This window comes from Salmo trutta, chromosome 23, assembly GCF_901001165.1.
Source record: "Salmo trutta chromosome 23, fSalTru1.1, whole genome shotgun sequence".
Taxonomy (NCBI): domain Eukaryota; kingdom Metazoa; phylum Chordata; class Actinopteri; order Salmoniformes; family Salmonidae; genus Salmo; species Salmo trutta.
The window spans coordinates 30,415,868-30,440,161 of NC_042979.1; the positions used below are offsets into that span (position 1 = coordinate 30,415,868).

The window sequence follows — 24,294 nt, forward strand, 5'->3', positions numbered from 1 at the left end:
AACTGTGTGTGTGTGAAGGGACGGTTACAGTCAGTGACGTGTATTAACTGTGTGTGTAGGAAGGGACGGTTACAGTCAGTGACGTGTATTAACTGTGTGTAGGAAGGGACGGTTACAGTCAGTGACGTGTATTAACTGTGTGTGTGTGAAGGGACGGTTACAGTCAGTGACGTGTATTAACTGTGTGTGTGTGAAGGGACGGTTACAGTCAGTGACCTGTATTAACTGTGTGTGTGTGAAGGGACGGTTACAGTCAGTGACGTGTATTAACTGTGTGTGTGTGAAGGGACGGTTACAGTCAGTGACGTGTATTAACTGTGTGTGTGTGAAGGGACGGTTACATTCAGTGACGTGTATTAACTGTGTGTGTGTAGGAAGGGACGGTTACAGTCAGTGACGTGTATTAACTGTGTGTAGGAAGGGACGGTTACAGTCAGTGACGTGTATTAACTGTGTGTGTAGGAGGGGACGGTTACAGTCAGTGACGTGTATTAACTGTGTGTAGGAGGGGACGGTTACAGTCAGTGACGTGTATTAACTGTGTGTGTGTGAAGGGACGGTTACAGTCAGTGACGTGTATTAACTGTGTGTGTAGGAGGGGACGGTTACAGTCAGTGACGTGTATTAACTGTGTGTGTAGGAAGGGACGGTTACAGTCAGTGACGTGTATTAACTGTGTGTAGGAGGGGACGGTTACAGTCAGTGACGTGTATTAACTGTGTGTGTAGGAGGGGACGGTTACAGTCAGTGACGTGTATTAACTGTGTGTGTGTAGGAGGGGACGGTTACAGTCAGTGACGTGTATTAACTGTGTGTGTGTGAAGGGACGGTTACAGTCAGTGACGTGTATTAACTGTGTGTGTAGGAAGGGACGGTTACAGTCAGTGACGTGTATTAACTGTGTGTGTAGGAAGGGACGGTTACAGTCAATGACGTGTATTAACTGTGTGTGTGTGAAGGGACGGTTACAGTCAGTGACGTGTATTAACTGTGTGTGTAGGAAGGGACGGTTACAGTCAGTGACGTGTATTAACTGTGTGTGTGTGAAGGGACGGTTACAGTCAGTGACGTGTATTAACTGTGTGTGTGTGAAGGGACGGTTACAGTCAGTGACGTGTATTAACTGTGTGTGTGTAGGAGGGGACGGTTACAGTCAGTGACGTGTATTAACTGTGTGTAGGAAGGGACGGTTACAGTCAGTGACGTGTATTAACTGTGTGTGTGTAGGAGGGGACGGTTACAGTCAGTGACGTGTATTAACTGTGTGTGTGTGAAGGGACGGTTACAGTCAGTGACGTGTATTAACTGTGTGTGTGTAGGAGGGGACGGTTACAGTCAGTGACGTGTATTAACTGTGTGTGTGTGAAGGGACGGTTACAGTCAGTGACGTGTATTAACTGTGTGTAGGAAGGGACGGTTACAGTCAGTGACGTGTATTAACTGTGTGTGTGTGAAGGGACGGTTACAGTCAGTGACGTGTATTAACTGTGTGTGTGTAGGAAGGGACGGTTACAGTCAGTGACGTGTATTAACTGTGTGTGTGTGAAGGGACGGTTACAGTCAGTGACGTGTATTAACTGTGTGTGTGTAGGAAGGGACGGTTACAGTCAGTGACGTGTATTAACTGTGTGTAGGAAGGGACGGTTACAGTCAGTGACGTGTATTAACTGTGTGTAGGAAGGGACGGTTACAGTCAGTGACGTGTATTAACTGTGTGTGTGTGAAGGGACGGTTACAGTCAGTGACGTGTATTAACTGTGTGTGAAGGAGGGGACGGTTACAGTCAGTGACGTGTATTAACTGTGTGTGTGTGAAGGGACGGTTACAGTCAGTGACGTGTATTAACTGTGTGTGTGTGAAGGGACGGTTACAGTCAGTGACGTGTATTAACTGTGTGTGAAGGAGGGGACGGTTACAGTCAGTGACGTGTATTAACTGTGTGTGTGTAGGAAGGGACGGTTACAGTCAGTGACGTGTATTAACTGTGTGTGTGTGAAGGGACGGTTACAGTCAGTGACGTGTATTAACTGTGTGTGAAGGAAGGGACGGTTACAGTCAGTGACGTGTATTAACTGTGTGTGAAGGAGGGGACGGTTACAGTCAGTGACGTGTATTAACTGTGTGTGTGTAGGAGGGGACGGTTACAGTCAGTGACGTGTATTAACTGTGTGTGTAGGAAGGGACGGTTACAGTCAGTGACGTGTATTAACTGTGTGTGTGTGAAGGGACGGTTACAGTCAGTGACGTGTATTAACTGTGTGTGTAGGAAGGGACGGTTACAGTCAGTGACGTGTATTAACTGTGTGTAGGAAGGGACGGTTACAGTCAGTGACGTGTATTAACTGTGTGTGTAGGAGGGGACCTACACTACCACCTGTCTCAGCACGGTGTGTTCAGTGAGAAGGAGATGCGTTTCTACGCAGCAGAGATCATCCTGGGACTAGAACACATGCACAACCGCTTCGTCGTCTACAGAGACCTCAAGGTAGGACTCTCCATAGACCTTTTCCTCACCTCCCCTCTTTCTAGTTGTTCTGTCTAGAGACCTGACTGCTGTATCTCTCTCTCGCTCTCTCTCTCGTTATTACAGTCTGCAGAATCAGAGAGCAGCTTTATTACTAGTAATAAACACATTTCTCATGGGAAGGCTTCTTAGGAAATATAACGTGCACAGGCCGTTTTGGGACAGAATAGTTTGTGTGTGTTATCAGCTGGGTCAAATGGCTGAAGATAAGCAGTATACTTCCTGTAAAGGGAGAGATGCCACTCTAAATTCAAATGTTTTCATGTCTGTTGATCAAGTTAGAAACAGAGGTTCTGCTATGGTGTGCTGGCTGGCCCACTAATGGAAGATATTACATTTGTTGACCTCTAGTCTAACTCTCGCTGTCTTCATGTCACAGCCTAGTTCTTCTAAAGTTATTGGTTGTTTCCTACGTTGTTATCAATGTCAATAACCTCTTCCTGTATGCCCGCCCCTTCTCTCTCTCTCTCAGCCTGCTAACATCCTATTGGATGAGCATGGTCATGTGCGTATCTCAGACCTGGGTCTGGCCTGTGACTTCTCTAAGAAGAAACCTCACGCCAGCGTGTAAGTACGCAGCCCTACAACCGTGCCCCTGTTGTGTTGAGGATCCTGACCATGGGTGTGTGTCTGATACTAACGGTCCCCTGGTGTGTGACAGTGGTACCCATGGATACATGGCCCCAGAGGTGCTTCAGAAGGGGACAGCGTACGACAGCAGTGCTGACTGGTTCTCCCTGGGCTGCATGCTCTTCAAGCTGCTCAGAGGGTAAGCCCTCTCAAATTTGGGGAAATGACACTCTAATTTTCTATATTTTTTACATTTTGTCAGGAAATGCAGCTCTGTCTCAGGTTCTGCTGTTGTGCAGTGGTTGCACATCTCTCTCTGTGTGTTTGATGTGGATTGTGTAAATGCCAGTGGTCTGGGCTCAGTAGGTCACACTTCAGAGGCAGGCAGGCAGCTGGGTTTAGGGGCCCGTAACGATTGCTAGGTATGGTGTGAAGTGAGGGACTGAGAAAGAGGGGGAGGGAGGTTGTGTGTGTGTGTGTGTGTGTGTGTGTGTGTGTGTGTGTGTGTGTGTGTGTGTGTGTGTGTGTGTGTGTCAGTGTGTTTGAACACTTCAAAGACGAGAGAGAGACCAACCAAGGAGGGCCAACAGCAGCACCTAGATATTCTGCACAGATTCTGCCAGACCTGGGCCCTGACAGTAAATCTCAGTAAGACCAAAAATAATGGTGTTCCAAAAAAGGTCCAGTCGCCAGGAACACAAATACAAATTCCATCTAGACACCGTTGCCCTAGAGCACACAAAAAACTATACATACCTCAGCCTAAACATCAGCGCCACAGGTAACTTCCACAAAGCTGTGAATGATCTGAGAAACAAGGCAAGAAAGTCCTTCTATGCCATCAAAAGGAACATAAAATTCGACATACCAATTAAGATCTGGCTAAAAATATTTGAATCAGTTATAGAACCCATTGCCCTTTATGGTTGTGAGATCTGGGTTCCGCTCACCAACCAAGAATTCACAAAATGGGACAAACACCAAATTGAGACTCTGCATGCAGAATTCTGCAAAAATATCTTCTGTGTACAACGTAGAACACCAAATAATGCATGCAGAGCAGAATTAGGCCGATACTCGCTAATTATCAAAATCCAGAAAAGAGACGTTAAATTCTACAAGCACCTAAAAGGAAGCGATTCCCAAACCTTCCATAACAAAGCCATCACCTACAGAGAGATGAACCTGGAGAAGAGTCCCCTAAGCAAGATGGTCCTGGGGCTCTGTTCACAAACACAAACACACCCCACAGAGCCCCAGGACAGCAGCACAATTAGACCCAACCAAATCATGAGAGAACAAAAAGATAATTACTTGACACATTGGAAAGAATTAACAAAAATACAGAGGCAACTAGAATGCTATTTGGCCCTAAACAGAGAGTACACAGTGGCAGAATACCTGAACACTGTGACTGACCCAAACTTAAGGAAAGCTTTGACTATGTACAGACTCAGTGACCATAGCCTTGCTATTGAGAAAGGCCACCGTAGGCAGACCTGGCTCTCAAGAGAAGACAGGCTATGTGCACACTGCCCACAAAATGAGGTGGAAACTGAGCTGTACTTCCTAACCTCCTGCCCAAATGTATGACCATATTAGAGACACATATTTCCCACAGATTACACAGATCCACAAAGAATTTGAAAACAAACCCGATTTTGATAAACTCCCATATCTACTGGGTGAAATACCACAGTGTTCCATCACAGCAGAAAGATGTGACCTGTTGCCAGAAGAAAAGGGAAACCAGTGAAGAACAAACACCATTGTAAATACAACCCATATTTATGCTTATTTATTTTCCCTTTTGTACTTTAACCATTTGTACATTGTTACAACACTGTATATAGACATAATATGACATTTGTAATGTCTTTATTATTTTGAAACTTCTGTGAGTGTAATGTTTACTGTTCATTTTTATTGTTTATTTCACTTTTGTATATTATCTACCTCACTTGCTTGGCAATGTTAACATATGTTTCCCATGCCAATAAAGCCCCTTGAATTGAAATGAAATTAATTGAATTAAATTGATATACATGCGATCTGCTGAGGACTAGCTTGTCAATGTGACATCACTCACATGACTTGGTTCACTGTTTCACCGTTTCCCTCCCTCCTTCCCTCCTTCCCTCTACAGTAACACTAACAGCCTTCTCTGTTCTCTCTCTAGACACAGTCCCTTCAGACAGCACAAGACCAAAGACAAACATGAGATTGACCGGATGACGCTCACTATGGTAAGGCCTCCTTATGCGCACACACACACACGATGATAGATCTTTGTGTACACTACAGTGTGCACACACGTTTTTACGTGCACTGAAGCGCACACACACTCATTGAGATGTCCTTATGCGCACTAAAACACACAGCATGTGGTTAGTCCATGTTGACACAAAACAGAATTATTCATACCCCTTGATTTATTCCACATGTTGTTACAGCCTGAATTCAAAATGGATTAAATATATATTTTTTTTAAAATGTTTGCCAATTTATTTTACCATGAAATACAGAAATATCTCATTTACATAAGTATTCACACCCCTGAGTGAGTACTTTGTAGCACCTTTGGCAGCGATTACATCTGTGAGTCTCTCTGGGTACGTCTAAGAGCTGTCCACACCTGGATTGTGCAACATTTCCCCATCTATTATTTTCTAAATCCTTCAAGCTCTGTCAAATTGGTTGGTGATCATTGTTAGATAACCATTTTCAGGTCTTGCCATAGATGTTCAAGTAGATTTAAGTCAAAACTATAACTCGGCCACTCAGGAACATTCACTGTCTTCTTGGTAAGCAACTCCAGTGTAGATTTATCAAAACTGTAACTCGGCCACTTTTGATTATTGTCTTGGTAAGCAACTCCAGTGCAGATTTGCCCTTGTGTTTTAGGTTATTGTCCTGCTGAAAGGTGAATTCTTTTCCCAGTGTCTGGTGGAAAGCAGACTAAACCAGGATTTCCTCTAGGGCCTTGTCTGTGCTTAGCAACGTTCCATTTCTTATTTTATCCTGATAAACTCCCCAGACCTTACTGATTACAAACATACCCGTAACATTATCAAATCAAATTTTATTTGTCACATACACATGGTTAGCAGATGTTAATGTGAGTGTAGTGAAATGCTTGTGCTTCTAGTTCCGACCGTGCAGTAATATCTAACAAGTAATCTAACCTAACAATTTCACAACAACTACCTTATACACACAAGTGTAGGAATGAATATGAATATGTACATAAAAATATATGAATGAGCGATGGCCGAACGGCATAGGCAAGATGCAGTAGATGGTATAGAGTACAGTATATACATACGATATTAGTAATGTAGGGTATGTAAACATTGTGTAAAGTGGCATTGTTTAAAGTGGCTAGTGATACATTTATTACATCAATTTTTTCATTATTAAAGTGGCTAGAGATTGAGTCAGTATGTTGGCAGCAGCCACTCAATGTTAGTGAAGGCTGTTTAACAGTCTGATGGCCTTGAGATAGAAGCTGTTTTTCAGTCTCTCGGTTCCAGCTTTGATGCACCTGTACTGACCTCGCCTTCTGGATGGTAGCGGGGTGAACAGGCAGTGGCTCGGGTGGTTGTTGTCCTTGATGATCTTTTCCTGTGACATCGGGTGGTGTAGGTGTCCTGGAGGGCAGGTAGTTTGCCCCCGGTGATGCGTTGTGCAGACCTCACTACCCTCTGGAGAGCCTTACGGTTGTGGGCGGAGCAGCTGCCGTACCAGGCGGTGATACAGCCCGACAGGATGCTCTCGATTGTGCATCTGTAAAAGTTTGTGAGTGTTTTTGGTGACAAGCCGAATTTCTTCAGCCTCCTGAGGCTGTTTCCTTAAGTCCACGATCATCTCCTTTGTTTTGTTGACATTGAGTGTGAGGTTATTTTCCTGACACCACACTCCGAGGGCCCTCACCTCCTCCCTGTAGGCCATCTCGTCGTTGTTGGTAATCAAGCCACTGTAGTGACTACCACTGTAGTGTCATCTGCAAACTTGATGATTGAGTTGGAGGCGTGCATGGCCACGCAGTCATGGGTGAACAGGGAGTACAGGAGAGGGCTGAGAACGCACCCTTGTGGGGCCCCAGTGTTGAGGATCAGCGGAGTGGAGATGTTGTTACCTACCCTCACCACCTGGGGGCGGCCCTTCAGGAAGTCCAGGACCCAGTTGCACAGGGCGGGGTCGAGACCCAGCTTAATGACGCGTTTGGAGGGTACTATGGTGTTAAATGCTGAGCTGTAGTCAATGAACAGCATTCTTACATAGGTATTCCTCTTTTCCAGATGGGTTAGGGCAGTGTGATGGCGATTGCGTCGTCAGTGGACCTATTCAGGCGGTAAGCAAGTTGGAGTGGGTCTAGGGTGTCAGGTAGGGTGGAGGTGATATGGTCCTTGACTAGTCTCTCAAAGCACTTCATGATGACGAAGTGAGTGCTACAGGCCAGTAGTCATTTAGTTCAGTTACCTTTGCTTTCTTTGGAACAGGAACAATGGTGGCCCTCTTGAAGCATGTGGGAACAGCAGACTGGGATAAGGATTGATTGAATATGTCTGTAAACACACCAGCCAGCTGGTCTGCACATGCTCTGAGAACGTGGCTGGGGATGCCGTCTGGGCCGGCAGCCTTGCGAGGGTTAACACGTTTAAATGTTTTACTCACGTTGGCCACCTGAGAAGGAGAGCCCGCAGGTTTTGGTAGCGGGCCGTGTCAGTGGCACTGTATTGTCCTCAAAGCGAGCAAAGAAGTTGTTTAATTTGTCTCGGAGCAAGACGTTGGTGTCCGCGGCAGGGCTGGTTTGCTTTTTGTAGTCTGTGATTGACTGTAGACCCTGCCACATACCTCTCATGTCTGAGCCGTTGAATAGCTTGTTTGATTGCCTTGCAGACGGAATAGCTACACTGTTTGTATTCGGTCATGTTTCCGGTCACCTCGCCCTGATTAAAAGCAGTGGTTCACTCTTTCAGTTTTGCCCGAATGCTGCCATCAATCCACGGTTTCTGGTTGGGGAATGTTTTAATAGACGCTGGTGGGTACAACATCACTGATGCACTTGCTAATAAACTTGCTCACCGAATCAGCGTATTCATCAATGTTGTTGTTCGTTGTTATGGGGAACATATCCCAGTCCACGTGATCGAAGCAATCTTGACGCGTGGAATCCGATTCGTCGGACCAGCGTTGAACAGACCTGAGCGCGGGTGCTTCCTGTTTTAGTCTCTGTCTATAGGCTGGGAGCAACAAAATGGAGTCGTGGTCAGCTTTTCCGGAAAGAGGGTGGGGGCGGGCCTTATATGTGTCGCGAAAGTCAGAATGACGATGATCCAGGCTTTTACCAGCCCGGGTTGTGCAATCAATATGCTGATAGAATTTAGGGAGCCTTGTTTTCAGATTAGCCTTGTTTTCAGATTAGCCTGTTAAAATCCCCAGCTACAATAAATGCAGCCTCAGGATATGTGGTTTCCAGTTTACATAGAGTCCAATGAAGTTCTTTCAGGGCCGTCGATGTGTCTGCTTGGGGGGGAATATACACGACTGTGATTATGATCGAAGTGAATTCTCTTGGTAGATAATGTGGTCGGCATTTGATTGTGAGGAATTCTAAGTCAGGTGAACAAAAGGACTTGAGTTCCTGTGTGTTATGATCACACCACGTCTCGTTAATCATAAGGCATACACCCCCACCCTTCTTCTTACCAGAGAGATGCTTGTTTCTGTCGGCGCGATGCGTGAAGAAACCAGCTGGCTGTACCCACTCCGATAGCATGTCTCGAGTGAGCCACGTTTCCGTGAAACAAAGAACGTTAGTCTCTGATGTCTCTCTGGAAGGCAACCCTTGCTCAGATTTCGTCTACCTTGTTGTCAAGAGACTGGACGTTGGCGAGTAGTATGCTCGGGAGCGGTGCGCGATGTGCCCGTCTACGGAGCCGGACCAGAAGACCGCTCCGTCTGCCCCTTCTACGGCGCTGTTGTTTTGGGTCACCGGCTGGGATCCGATCCATTGTCCTGGGTGGTGGTCCAAACAGAGGATCCGCTTCGGGAAAGTCGTATTCCTGGTCGTAATGTTGGTGAGTTGACGTTGCTCTTATATCCAATAGTTCCTCCCGACTGTATGTAGTAAAACCTAAGATTACCTGGGGTAACAATGTAAGAAATAACACATAAAAAAAAAAAAAATGCTGCATAGTTTCCTAGGAACGCGAAGTGAGGCGGCCATCTCTGTCGGCTCCGGAAACTGATCCGTACTGATGCAGCCACCACTATGCAAGGAACGCGAAGTACTGATGCAGCCACCACTATGCTAGGAACGCGAAGCGAGGCGGCCATCTCTGTCGGCGCCGGAAACTGATCCGTACTGATGCAGCCACCACTATGCTTGAAAATATGGAGAGTGGTACTCAGTAATGTGGTGGTGTATTGGATTTGACCCGAACGTAACACTTTGTATTCAGGACTAAAAGTGAATTGCTTTGCCACATTTTTTGCAGTATTACTTTGACATTGTAGTAATTTAGCAGACTGTTCTCCAGAAGGACTTTAGTTAGTGCATCTTAAGATTGCTAGGCGGGACAACCACATATCACAGTCATAGTAATTACATTTTTCCTCAATACATGAACCAAAACAGTAAAGTATGAGTGTTAGTTCAAGAAGGGTGGGTACTTTAGTGCCTTTTTGGAATATTTTTTATTCCGTACCGGCTTCCTTTTCACTCTGTCATTTAGGTTAGTATTGTGGAGTAACTACAATGTTGTTGATCCATCCTCAGTAATCTCCTATCACAGCCATTAAACGCTGTAAATGTTTTAAAGTCACCATTGTCCTCGCAGCAACTGATTCAGGAAGGACACCTGTATCTTTGTAGTGATTGGGTGTATTGATACGCCATCCAAAGTGTAATTAATAACTTCACTCTGCTCAAAGGGGATTTTCAATGTCTGCTTTTTTATTTTGTTTATCTATCAATTAGGTGCCCTTCTTTAGAGGCATTGGAAAACCTCCCTGGTCTTTGTGGTTGAGTCTGTTTTAAATTCACTGCTCGACCTTACAGATAATTGTATGTGTGGGATACAGAGATGAGGGAGTCATTCAAAATTCATGTTAAACTCTATTATTGTCCATGCAACTTATTATGTGACTTGTTAAGCACATGTTTACTCCTAAATGTATTTAGGCTTGCCATTACAAAGGGTTTGAAAACATTCACTCAAGACATTTCAACTTGACATTTTTTATTCATTTGGAAAAGAAAATAATCCACTGACATTATGGGGTATTGTGTGTAGGCTAGTGACAAAACATCTGTTTAATCCATTTTGAATTCAGATTGTAACACAACAACATGTCTAAAGTCTAGGGATGTGAATACTGTCTGAAGGCCCTGTACACGCATAATAAGGATTTATCCTTCAATACACTGAAGCAAAATCGCACACACACCCTCAAAGCATTACATATCCTGGAGATATAATCTTCACAGTTGTTGCAGAAACCTCCTCCTGCCAAGTCTGTATCATAATGACCAGGGAATCAGAGAGAGGCAGGGGAGGGAGAATTCAGAAGAGGTTCTGGCAGGAAAGAGGGTGAATTTGCATCCTTACTTTGCATCCCTCTCTCTGCCTGCTACAAACAGCATCAGATTACACCATAGAGGGAGCGTCCTGAGTGGTGCAGTGGTCTAAGGCACTGCATCGCAGTACTAGCTGTGCCACTAGAGATCCTGGCTCGAGTCCAGGCTCTGTCGCAGCCGGCCGCGACCGGGGTGGCGCACAATTAGTCCAGCGTCGTCCGGGTTAGGGGAGGGTTTGGCCGGCAGGGATCCTGTCGCACACTAGCGACTCCTGTGGCAGGCTGGGCGCAATGCACGCTGACACGGTCGCCAGGTGTATGGCGTTTCCTCCGTCACATTGGTGCGGCTGGCTTCCGGGTTAAGCGAGCATTGTGCCAAGAAGCTTGGCTGGGTTGTGTTTCGAAGGACGCACGGCTCTCGACCTTCGCCTCTCCCGAATCCGTATGGTAGTTGCAGCGATGGGATTAACTACTAATTAGATACCATGAAATTAGGGAGAAAGAAAGTCATAGAGGGTGTGTCCCCTAGCATAGACTACGAGGGGAGGCCTAGACCAGCCGTGCCAAACCCTCTTGAGAAGCTACCCTCCCGCAGGGTTTTGTTGCAGCTACTCCTCAGGACCACGATTAGCTGGATCAGGTGTTAGAGCAGGGCTGGAACCAAAACCTGCACATGTGGTAGTTCTCCTTGAAGAGGGCTGGTCACCCCTGGTCTTGACTAGAGTATGTCTACTGTAGAAGACTATGGAGTATCAGAGCAGAAAGAACACCCCTCTGTTAGGAGGGGCTAAACAAGGAAAGTATTGTCAATCGAGATTAAATCAGATTAGGTTTTAATCCAGCCACTTAATCTGATTAATCTATATAATCCCTGTTAGGAATTCTGATTGAATGGTTTTATTAGATAAATGATCACCACCAAAGTTAGAGGGCTTGGAATGAGTGTTATAGAGGAGGACTGTGGACATACTATAGAACAAGGAATGATGGATTTCACATCCTCTTCTTCCCTCTCAATTTTCAATACATATTGAATAAACTTTATTGTCATGATAAATCAAGTCAGTATTTTATCTTGTTAAAGCAGGAAATGAGACTAATCTCCTCCTCTTTCTCTCTCTCTCCTCTCCGTAGAACGTGGAGTTGCCAGACTCGTTCTCTGTAGAGCTGAAGGGTCTATTGGAGGGTCTGCTGCAGAGAGACGTGGTGAAAAGACTGGGCTGCCTGGGACGAGGGTACACGCACAACCACACACACCCAAACACCTGACATCGTTTTACAATCATTGATGTTAATGTTAGGTTTTAAGAAACTTCAACCTTGGACTGCATACTCCATAAACAGTATTTAACTGTTCTGGGCTAGACATTTGTTTTTTAATGCACCAATAGTTACCATGCACCTGTCCTGAGCAACATGATTGAACATTTCCATTGGTTTTCTGTCCAACCTTGTGGCGGGTATAAGTCAAAGTGTGAATACTATGAAAGGCCCATAAATTATAATAGTCCGTAACCTAGTTTGTAGAGCACAGTTTTAATTTGGAGTTTGGTTCTGTTGGAAATACTGCCACCTGCTGTTAGGACATGGATCTGTTCCAATGTGAGAATGACCTGGCTTTTTCTCTCTCGCTCCCTTCTCTCCATCCACACACACACACACACACACACACACACACACACACACACACACACACACACACAGGGCCCCAGAGGTGAAGGAGCATCTGTTCTTCAAAGGTATTGACTGGCAGCAAGTGTATCTCCAGAAGGTAAGGCGTGTGTGTGTGTGTGTGTGTGTGTGTGTGTGTGTGTGTGTGTGTGTGTGTGTGTTGAATCAGGTGACCAGGTTCGTTATAAAGCCTCCCAGTCTGGACAGTCGTCCCTGTTCTCTTTCTCTCCATCTGTTGCCATGGTTACTCCTCTGCTGTAGGAGGTAGTAGTTGTTTTGTTCACTCGCCCTCTTTTTTTTTCTTCTGTAATACTTATCCCCTTTCTCTCCCCCCTCTTCCTTCTCCCTCTCTCCTCTCCTCCAGTATTCTCCCCCTCTCATCCCTCCTAGAGGAGAGGTAAATGCAGCAGATGCTTTTGACATTGGTTCCTTTGATGAGGAGGACACCAAGGGCATCAAGGTAAAGCTCCAACACACACTACCCTTATCTCATGAAACCACCCAGGGCATCAAGGTAAAGCTCCAACACACACTACCCTTATCTCATGAAACTACCCAGGGCATCAAGGTAAAGCTCCAACACACACTACCCTTATCTCATGAAACCACCCAGGGCATCAAGGTAAAGCTCCAACACACACTACCCTTATCTCATGAAACCACCCAGGGCATCAAGGTAAAGCTCCAACACACACTACCCTTATCTCATGAAACCACCCAGGGCATCAAGGTAAAGCTCCAACACACACTACCCTTATCTCATGAAACCACCCAGGGCATCAAGGTCAAATCCACAGCATTATATAACTGCTAAACCGGTAATCCTGATATACAGGATCATACCTACATCATACTGCAACGCCCACACACACACATGCACATACACACATGCTCACGCTCACACACACACACAAGGCTGAGGTGTAACGTGACTATCAGTGTTGAGAGAGAAAGTCCTTCCAACAGAGGTTTAACATTACACAACAGTATTAGGAACGTTGGGGGCGTTCCAGGTTGCCTTAATTACAGTGGTGCTGCACAGCTTAGCAGATCTCACAAGGACTGGTGGTTATCTCAGGCATGACTTCACTTAACCTCATAGCTGTGTCGTTTCTCTCTCTCTCTGCCCCTCTTTCTCTCCCCTTTCACCTCTCTCCCTCTTTCTCTCCCTCTTTCTCTCCCCTTTCACCTCTCTCCCTCTTTCTCTCCCTCTTTCACCTCTCTCCCTCTTTCTCTCCCTCTTTCACCTCTCTCCCTCTTTTTCTCCCCTTTCACCTCTCTCCCTCTTTCTCTCCCCTTTCACCTCTCTCTCCCTCTTTCTCTCCCTCTTTCACCTCTCTCCCTCTTTCTCTCCCTCTTTCACCTCTCTCCCTCTTTCTCTCCCCTTTCACCTCTCTCTCCCTCTTTCTCTCCCCTTTCACCTCTCTCTCCCTCTTTCTCTCCCTCTTTCACCTCTCTCCCTCTTTCACCTCTCTCCCTCTTTCACCTCTCTCCCTCTTTCTCTCCCTCTTTCACCTCTCTCCCTCTTTTTCTCCCCTTTCACCTCTCTCCCTCTTTCTCTCCCCTTTCACCTCTCTCCCTCTTTCACCTCTCTCCCTCTTTCTCTCCCTCTTTCACCTCTCTCTCCCTCTTTCTCTCCCTCTTTCACCTCTCTCCCTCTTTCTCTCCCTCTTTCACCTCTCTCCCTCTTTCTCTCCCCTTTCACCTCTCTCTCCCCTTTCACCTCTCTCCCTCTTTCTCTCCCTCTTTCACCTCTCTCCCTCTTTCACCTCTCTCCCCTTTCACCTCTCTCCCTCTTTCTCTCCCCTTTCACCTCTCTCCCTCTTTCTCTCCCCTTTCACCTCTCTCCCTCTTTCTCTCCCCTTTCACCTCTCTCTCCCTCTTTCTCTCCCCTTTCACCTCTCTCTCCCTCTTTCTCTCCCTCTTTCACCTCTCTCCCTCTTTCTCTCCCTCTTTCACCTCTCTCTCCCCTTTCACCTCTCTCTCCCCTTTCACCTCTCTCCCTCTTTCACCTCTCTCCCTCTTTCTCTCCCTCTTTCACCTCTCTCCCTCTTTCACCTCTCTCCCTCTTTCTCTCCCTCTTTCACCTCTCTCCCTCTTTCTCTCCCTCTTTCACCTCTCTCCCTCTTTTTCTCCCCTTTCACCTCTCTCCCTCTTTCTCTCCCCTTTCACCTCTCTCCCTCTTTCACCTCTCTCCCTCTTTCTCTCCCTCTTTCACCTCTCTCCCCTTTCACCTCTCTCCCTCTTTCTCTCCCCTTTCTCCTCTTTCTCTCCCCTTTCACCTCTCTCCCCTTTCACCTCTCTCCCTCTTTCACCTCTCTCCCTCTTTCTCTCCCTCTTTCACCTCTCTCCCTCTTTCACCTCTCTCCCTCTTTCTCTCCCTCTTTCACCTCTCTCCCTCTTTCTCTCCCCTTTCACCTCTCTCCCTCTTTCATCTCTCTCCCTCTTTCTCTCCCCTTTCACCTCTCTCCTTCTCTCCAGTTGTTGGACAGTGACCAGGAGTTGTATAAGAACTTCCCCCTGGTCATCTCAGAGCGCTGGCAGCAGGAGGTGGCTGAGACGGTGTACGAGGCGGTCAACTCTGACACGGACAAGAACGAGGCCCGCAAGAGGGCCAAGAACAAACAGCTGGGCCACGAGGAGGGTAAGGAGGACTGACACGACACACGTCTCCATACACACACACACGACGCACGTCTCCACACACACACACACACACACGACGCACGTCTCCACACACACACACACACGACGCACGTCTCCACACACACACACAACGCACGTCTCCACACACACACACACGACGCACGTCTCCACACACACACACAACGCACGTCTCCACACACACACACACGACGCACGTCTCCACACACACGACGCATGTCTCCACACACACACACACACGACGCACGTCTCCACACACACACACACACACGACGCACGTCTCCACACACACGACGCACGTCTCCACACACACACACGACGCACGTCTCCACACACACACACACGACGCACGTCTCCACACACACACGACGCACGTCTCCACACACACACGACGCACGTCTCCACACACACACACGACGCACGTCTCCACACACACGACGCACGTCTCCACACACACACACACGACCGTCTCCACACACACACGACGCACGTCTCCACACACACACACGACGCACGTCTCCACACACACACACACGACGCACGTCTCCACACACCACACACGACGCACGTCTCCACACACACACACACACACGACGCACGTCTACACACACACACCACACACGCACGTCTCCACACACACACACGACGCACGTCTCCACACCACACCACACACACACACACGACGCACGTCTCCACACACACGACGCACGTCTCCACACACACACGACGCACGTCTCCACACACACACACACACACACACACGACGCACATCTCCACACACACACACACACACGACGCCCGTCTCCACACACACACACACACACACACGACGCATGTCTCCACACACACACACACACGACGCACTTCTCCACACACACACACACACGACGCACGTCTCCACACACACACACGACGCACGTCTCCACACACACACGACGCACGTCTCCACACACACAACACGACGACGTCTCCACACACGTCAGTTCCACACACACACGCCGCACGTCTCCACACACACACACACGACGCACGTCTCCACACACACACACACGACGCACGTCTCCACACACACACACACACGACGCACGTCTCCACACACACACACACGACGCACGTCTCCACCACAACCACACACGACGCCACGTCTCCCACACACATCACACGACGCTACGTCTACACACACACACACACACACACGACGCACATCTCCACACACACACACACACACACGACGCCCGTCTCCACACAACACACTCACACACACGACGCCCGTCTCACACACACACCACAAACACACGACGCACGTCTCCACACACCACACCACGCCACGACGCACGTCTCCAACACACACACGACGCACGTCTCCACACACACACACACACGACGCACGTCTCCACACACACACACACACACACGACGCACGTCTCCACACACACACCACACACACCACACGACGCAGTCTCCACACACACACACACACACACGACGCACGTCCCACACACACACACACACACACACACACACGACGCCCGTCTCCACACACACACACACGACGCACTTCTCCACACACACACACGACGCACGTCTCCACACACACACAACGCACGTCTCCACACACACACACACACGACGCACGTCTCCACACACACACACGACGCCCGTCTCCACACACACACACACACACACACACACACACACACGACGCACATCTCCACACACACACACGACGCACGTCTCCACACACACACACGACGCACGTCTCCACACACACACGACGCACGTCTCCACACACACACACACACACACACACACACACACGACGCACGTCTCCACACACACACACACACGACGCACGTCTCCACACACACACACACACACGACGCCCGTCTCCACACAAACACACACACACACACACACGACGCCCGTCTCCACACACACACACACACACACACGACGCCCGTCTCCACACACACACACACACACACACACACACGACGCCCGTCTCCACACACACACGACGCACGTCTCCACACACACACACACGACGCACGTCTCCACACACACACGACGCACGTCTCCACACACACACGACGCACGTCTCCACACACACACGACGCACGTCTCCACACACACACACGACGCACGTCTCCACACACACACACACGACGCACGTCTCCACACACACACACACGACGCACGTCTCCCCACACACACACACACGACGCACGTCTCCACACACACGACGCACGTCTCCACACACACACACACACACACACACGACGCACGTCTCCACACACACAGACACGACGCACGTCTCCACACACACACACACACGACGCCCGTCTCCACACACACACACACGACGCACGTCTCCACACACACACACACACACGACGCACGTCTCCACACACACACACGACGCCCGTCTCCACACACACACACACACACACGACGCCCGTCTCCACACACACACGACGCACGTCTCCACACACACACACACACACACGACGCACGTCTCCACACACACACACACACGACGCACGTCTCCACACACACACACGACGCACGTCTCCACACACACACACACACACACACACACACGACGCACGTCTCCACACACACACGACGCACGTCTCCACACACACACACACACGACGCACGTCTCCACACACACACACACACACACGACGCACATCTCCACACACACACACGACGCCCGTCTCCACACACACACACACACGACGCACGTCTCCACACACACACACACACGACGCACGTCTCCACACACACACACACACACACACGACGCACGTCTCCACACACACACACACACACACGACGCACGTCTCCACACACACACACACACACACACACGACGCCCGTCTCCACACACACACACACACACACACGACGCACTTCTCCACACACACACACACACGACGCACGTCTCCACACACACACAACGCACGTCTCCACACACACACACACACGACGCACGTCTCCACACACACACACATGACGCCCGTCTCCACACAAACACACACACACACACACACGACGCCCGTCTCCACACACACACACACACACACACGACGCCCGTCTCCACACACACACACACACACACACACACACACGACGCCCGTCTCCACACACACACGACGCACGTCTCCACACACACACACACGACGCACGTCTCCACACACACACGACGCACGTCTCCACACACACACGACGCACGTCTCCACACACACACGACGCACGTCTCCACACACACACGACGCACGTCTCCACACACACACACGACGCACGTCTCCACACACACACACACGACGCACGTCTCCACACACACACACACGACGCACGTCTCCACACACACACACACACGACGCACGTCTCCACACACACGACGCACGTCTCCACACACACACGACGCACGTCTCCACACACACACACACACACACGACGCACGTCTCCACACACACACACACACGACGCCCGTCTCCACACACACACACACGACGCACGTCTCCACACACACACACACACACGACGCACGTCTCCACACACACACACGACGCCCGTCTCCACACACACACACACACACACGACGCCCGTCTCCACACACACACGACGCACGTCTCCACACACACACACACACGACGCACGTCTCCACACACACACACGACGCACGTCTCCACACACACACACACACACACACACGACGCACGTCTCCACACACACACGACGCACGTCTCCACACACACACACACACGACGCACGTCTCCACACACACACACACACACACACACGACGCACATCTCCACACACACACACGACGCCCGTCTCCACACACACACACACACACACGACGCACGTCTCCACACACACACACACACGACGCACGTCTCCACACACACACACACACGACGCACGTCTCCACACACACACACACACGACGCACGTCTCCACACACACACACACACGACGCACGTCTCCACACACACACACACACACGACGCACGTCTCCACACACACACACACACACACACGACGCACGTCTCCACACACACACACACACACGACGCACGTCTCCACACACACACACACACACACACACACACACACACGACGCCCGTCTCCACACACACACACACACGACGCACTTCTCCACACACACACACACACACACGACGCACGTCTCCACACACACACAACGCACGTCTCCACACACACACACACACGACGCACGTCTCCACACACACACACACACACACGACGCCCGTCTCCACACACACACACACACACACACACACACACACACACACACACACACACACACACGCCCGTCTCCACACACACACACACACACACGACGCACGTCTCCACACACACACACACACACACGACGCCCGTCTCCACACACACACACACACACACACGACGCCCGTCTCCACACACACACACACACACACGACGCACGTCTCCACACACACACACGACGCACATCTCCACACACACACACACACACGACGCACGTCTCCACACACACACACGACGCACGTCTCCACACACACACACACGACGCACGTCTCCACACACACACGACGCACGTCTCCACACACACACACACACGACGCCCGTCTCCACACACACACACACACACACACGACGCCCGTCTCCACACACACACACACACACACACACACACGACGCCCGTCTCCACACACACACACACACACACACGACGCCCGTCTCCACACACACACACACACACGACGCACGTCTCCACACACACATACACGACGCACGTCTCCACACACACACACGACGCACGTCTCCACACACACACACACGACGCACGTCTCCACACACACACGACGCACGTCTCCACACACACACACGACGCACGTCTCCACACACACACACACACACACACACACACACGACGCACGTCTCCACACACACACACACACACACGACGCCCGTCTCCACACACACACACACACACACACACACACACACACACACACACGACGCACGTCTCCACACACACACACACACACGACGCACGTCTCCACACACACACACACACACGACGCACGTTTCCACACACACACAACGCACGTCTCCACACACACACACACACGACGCACGTCTCCACACACACACACACACAACGCACGTCTCCACACACACACACACACGACGCACGTCTCCACACACACACACACACACACACGACGCACGTCTCCACACACACACACACACGACGCACGTCTCCACACACACACACACACACACGACGCCCGTCTCCACACACACACACACACACGACGCACGTCTCCACACACACACACACACGACGCACGTCTCCACACACACACACACACACGACGCACGTCTCCACACACACACACACGACGCACGTCTCCACACACACACAACGCACGTCTCCACACACACACACGACGCACGTCTCCACACACACACACACGACGCACGTCTCCACACACACACACGACGCCCGTCTCCACACACACACACACACACACGACGCCCGTCTCCACACACACGACGCACGTCTCCACACACACACACACACACGACGCCCGTCTCCACACACACACACACACACACACACACGACGCACGTCTCCACACACACACGACGCACGTCTCCACACACACGCACACACACGACGCACGTCTCCATACACACACACACACACACACACACACACGTCTCCACACACGACGCACGTCTCCATACACACACACACACGACGCACGTCTCCATACACACACACACACGTCTCCACACACACACGACGCACGTCTCCATACACACACACACACGTCTCCACACACACACACACGACGCACGTCTCCATACACACACACACACGTCTCCACACACACACACACGACGCACGTCTCCATACACACACACACACACACACGTCTCCACACACACACACACGACGCACGTCTCCATACACACACACACACACGTCTCCACACACACACGACGCACGTCTCCATACACACACACACACGTCTCCACACACACACACACACGACGCACGTCTCCATACACACACACACACGTCTCCACACACACACACACACGACGCACGTCTCCATACACACACACACGTCTCCACACACACACACACACGACGCACGTCTCCACACACACACACTAGAGATACACGATATGGACTGAATGTCATATTGCAATATTTTTGTATTGATGATATGACTTGTGTTGTAAGACAGTAGGTAGTGTGTTTTCCTTGTACCTGCTGACGCTGGCTTTCATTCCATGTGTGTTTGTATTGTGGTAATGGTGTATTTATTGTGTTTCAGACTATGCCCTGGGGAAGGACTGTATAATGCACGGCTACATGTTGAAGCTGGGGAACCCCTTCCTGACGCAGTGGCAGCGCCGATACTTCTACCTATTCCCCAACCGAGTGGAGTGGAGGGGAGAGGGGGAGTCACGGGTGAGCAATCCCCTTTTACTGTGCGTTTCAGTTGGTGTGCTTCTTCTGTTCTTCACGTATGTGATCGTCTGTCTGTTTCCACATACAAGCATGTGCTTTCATGGGTGTGTGATGGGTGTGGTGTGTGGTGTGTGATGGGTGTGGGATGGGTGTGGTGTGTGATGGGTGTGGTGTGGTGTGTGATGGGTGTGGTGTGGTGTGTGATGGGTGTGGTGTGGTGTGTGATGGGTGTGGTGTGGTGTGTGATGGGTGTGGTGTGTGATGGGTGTGGTGTGTGATGGGTGTGGTGTGTGATGGGTGTGGTGTGTGTGGTGTGTGTGATGGGTGTGGTGTGTGTGATGGGTGTGGTGTGTGTGATGGGTGTGGTGTGTGTGATGGGTGTGGTGTGTGTGATGGGTGTGGCGTGTGTGATGGGTGTGGCGTGTGTGATGGGTGTGTGGTGTGTGATGGGTGTGGCGTGTGTGATGGGTGTGATGGGTGTGGTGTGATGGATGTGTGTATTCTTTGTCATTGTCCATCTGTCTGCCAGTGCGTGAAGGTTGTCTGTCCTCGCTCCATTCTGTAGGCCTGGATTAAAAGATTATGTAGCCTGGATTTAAAACATTCTGTTGGCCTGGATTAAAACATAAAATTATTCTGTAGGCCTGGATTAAAAGATTCTGTAGGCCTGGATTAAAAGATTCTGTAGGCCTGGATTAAAAGATTCTGTAGGCCTGGATTTAAAACATTCTGTAGGCCTGGATTTAAAAGATTCTGTAGGCCTGGATTAAAACAAAAACATTCTGTTGGCCTGGATTAAAACATAAAATTATTCTGTAGGATTAAAAGATTCTGTAGGCCTGGATTAAAATATTCTGTTGGCCTGGATTAAAAGATTCTGTAGGCCTGGATTTAAAACATTCTGTAGGCCTGGATTAAAACATGATGTTGGCCTGGATTAAAACATTCTGTAGGTCTGGATAAAAATAAAATATTCTGTTGGCCTGGATTATAACATTAAAACATTCTGTAGGCCTGGATAAAAACAAAATATTCTGTTGGCCTGGATTATAACATTAAAACATTCTGTTGGCCTGGATTAAAACATTCTGTAGGTCTGGATAAAAATAAAATATTCTGTTGGCCTGGATTATAACATTAAAACATTCTGTAGGCCTGGATAAAAACAAAATATTCTGTTGGCCTGGATTATAACATTAAAACATTATGTAGCCTGGATTATAACATTAAAATATTCTGTTGGCCTGGATTATAACATTAAAACATTCTGTAGCCTGGATTAAAACATTCTGTAAAAGAGAGAAAGGGAAGTCTGACCTCCTCTTCCTCTCCTCCTGCAGTGGCCTTGTACATGGATTGGAGTGTCTCAGTTCAGAGTTTAGAGGAGCGTCCTTACTCTGCAGCTCAGTTCCAAAGAGCCCTCTCCTCTATAGCTCCATTTTGATTGGTCCATCTCATACCCAGCTTGTCTGTGATTGATTCCTCTCCTCACCGAAGTGAATTTGTGATTGGTTGGTGTGTGTTCCGCAGCAAAACCTGCTGACGATGGAGCAGATTGTGACGGTGGAGGAGACGCAGATTAAAGACAAGAAGTGCATCCTGCTGCGCATCAAAGGAGGGAAGCAGTTTGTCCTGCAGTGTGAGGTACGTCTGTCTGTCTCTTCCTCTGTCTCTCTCTAGAAATGATTGTGTAAGTTAGTGAAGTGGGAGGTGGTTAATATGTGTGTTTCCTGTGTGTTTCCTGTGTGCAGAGTGACCCAGAGTTTGTCCAGTGGAAGAAGGAGCTGACCGAGGCGTTCACTGAGGCCCAGAAGCTGCTGCGTCGAGCCCCTAAGGTCATCGGGAAGGGACGGGCTGGGGGAGTGGAGCTCTCCAAACCTCCCCTCACACACCACAACAGCAACGGCCTGTAGGCCACACACCTGCACACACACACTCCACATCTTACATCCCCTATGACCCCGCCCCCCCAGCCCTAGACACACACACACATACAGTAACACCCCCACACTCTCGCCCTGGAGTGTGTATGGACCAAGCCGCCAGCCTCTCTCCTCTGAAAGCCAAAGCGTACCATGGGACCATGCATTGATGAAGGGAAAGAGATGTGCATGTACCTAAAGAGAGCCAGAGTGTTTTTTCCCCTCCGTCTCCCACTGTAGCCTGGGGGTAGACCCTTCTCAATGATGGCACACCACACACTCGCCCCAATGGACTGGCATTCCACCCAGTCAACCTGGCAGAGCAGCAGAAAGCAGCCCTGGAGTAGGAGACTGAAGACTAGGGCCCCTCATCACTCATTCCCCAGCCTCGTCTTGAGACTGGACCTGAGCCACACACCTGCCAGCCACTCTCCACAGGATTGTCTGACTGTAGTGGAGGGGCGGGACCTAAAGCAGGAGGTGAAGATCTGGACCAATGACATTCCTCTCCTGTGGGCTCATACGGAGGGGAGGAGAGATGACGCGGAGGAGAGAGAAGCAGAAGGAGAACTGGAGCAAAGACCTGCTGGGACATACCAAGAGAATGGCAATGAGCTGTATGTGTGTGTACGTTATTGTCCCTGTGTGTTGCTGTGTGTGTGTGTACGTTATTGTCCCTGTGTGTTGCTGTGTGTGTGTGTGTGTATGCTATTGTCCCTGTGTGTGCGCGTGTGTGTGTACGTTATTGTCCCTGTGTGTTGCTGTGTGTGTGTGTACGTTATTGTCCCTGTGTGTTGCTGTGTGTGTGTATGCTATTGTCCCTGTGTGTTGCTGTGTGTGTGTATGCTATTGTC

General features: G+C 49.6%; 1 protein-coding gene across 1 annotated transcript in view; it reads left to right on the forward strand.

The window, feature by feature from the left end:
• Window positions 1–24,040, forward strand: part of LOC115160295 (beta-adrenergic receptor kinase 2) — a 70,229-nt gene extending 46,189 nt beyond the window's left edge. The window contains exons 9-19 of the mRNA XM_029710658.1: window positions 2,355–2,485; window positions 2,997–3,091; window positions 3,186–3,293; window positions 5,274–5,340; window positions 11,813–11,913; window positions 12,383–12,449; window positions 12,714–12,809; window positions 14,831–14,993; window positions 21,382–21,518; window positions 23,049–23,162; window positions 23,270–24,040. Of these exons, the coding sequence (XP_029566518.1) occupies window positions 2,355–2,485; window positions 2,997–3,091; window positions 3,186–3,293; window positions 5,274–5,340; window positions 11,813–11,913; window positions 12,383–12,449; window positions 12,714–12,809; window positions 14,831–14,993; window positions 21,382–21,518; window positions 23,049–23,162; window positions 23,270–23,431 (1,241 nt within the window). The 3' untranslated portion in view covers window positions 23,432–24,040. The remainder of the gene's footprint in view (window positions 1–2,354; window positions 2,486–2,996; window positions 3,092–3,185; window positions 3,294–5,273; window positions 5,341–11,812; window positions 11,914–12,382; window positions 12,450–12,713; window positions 12,810–14,830; window positions 14,994–21,381; window positions 21,519–23,048; window positions 23,163–23,269) is intronic.
• Window positions 24,041–24,294: the final 254 nt, after the last annotated feature.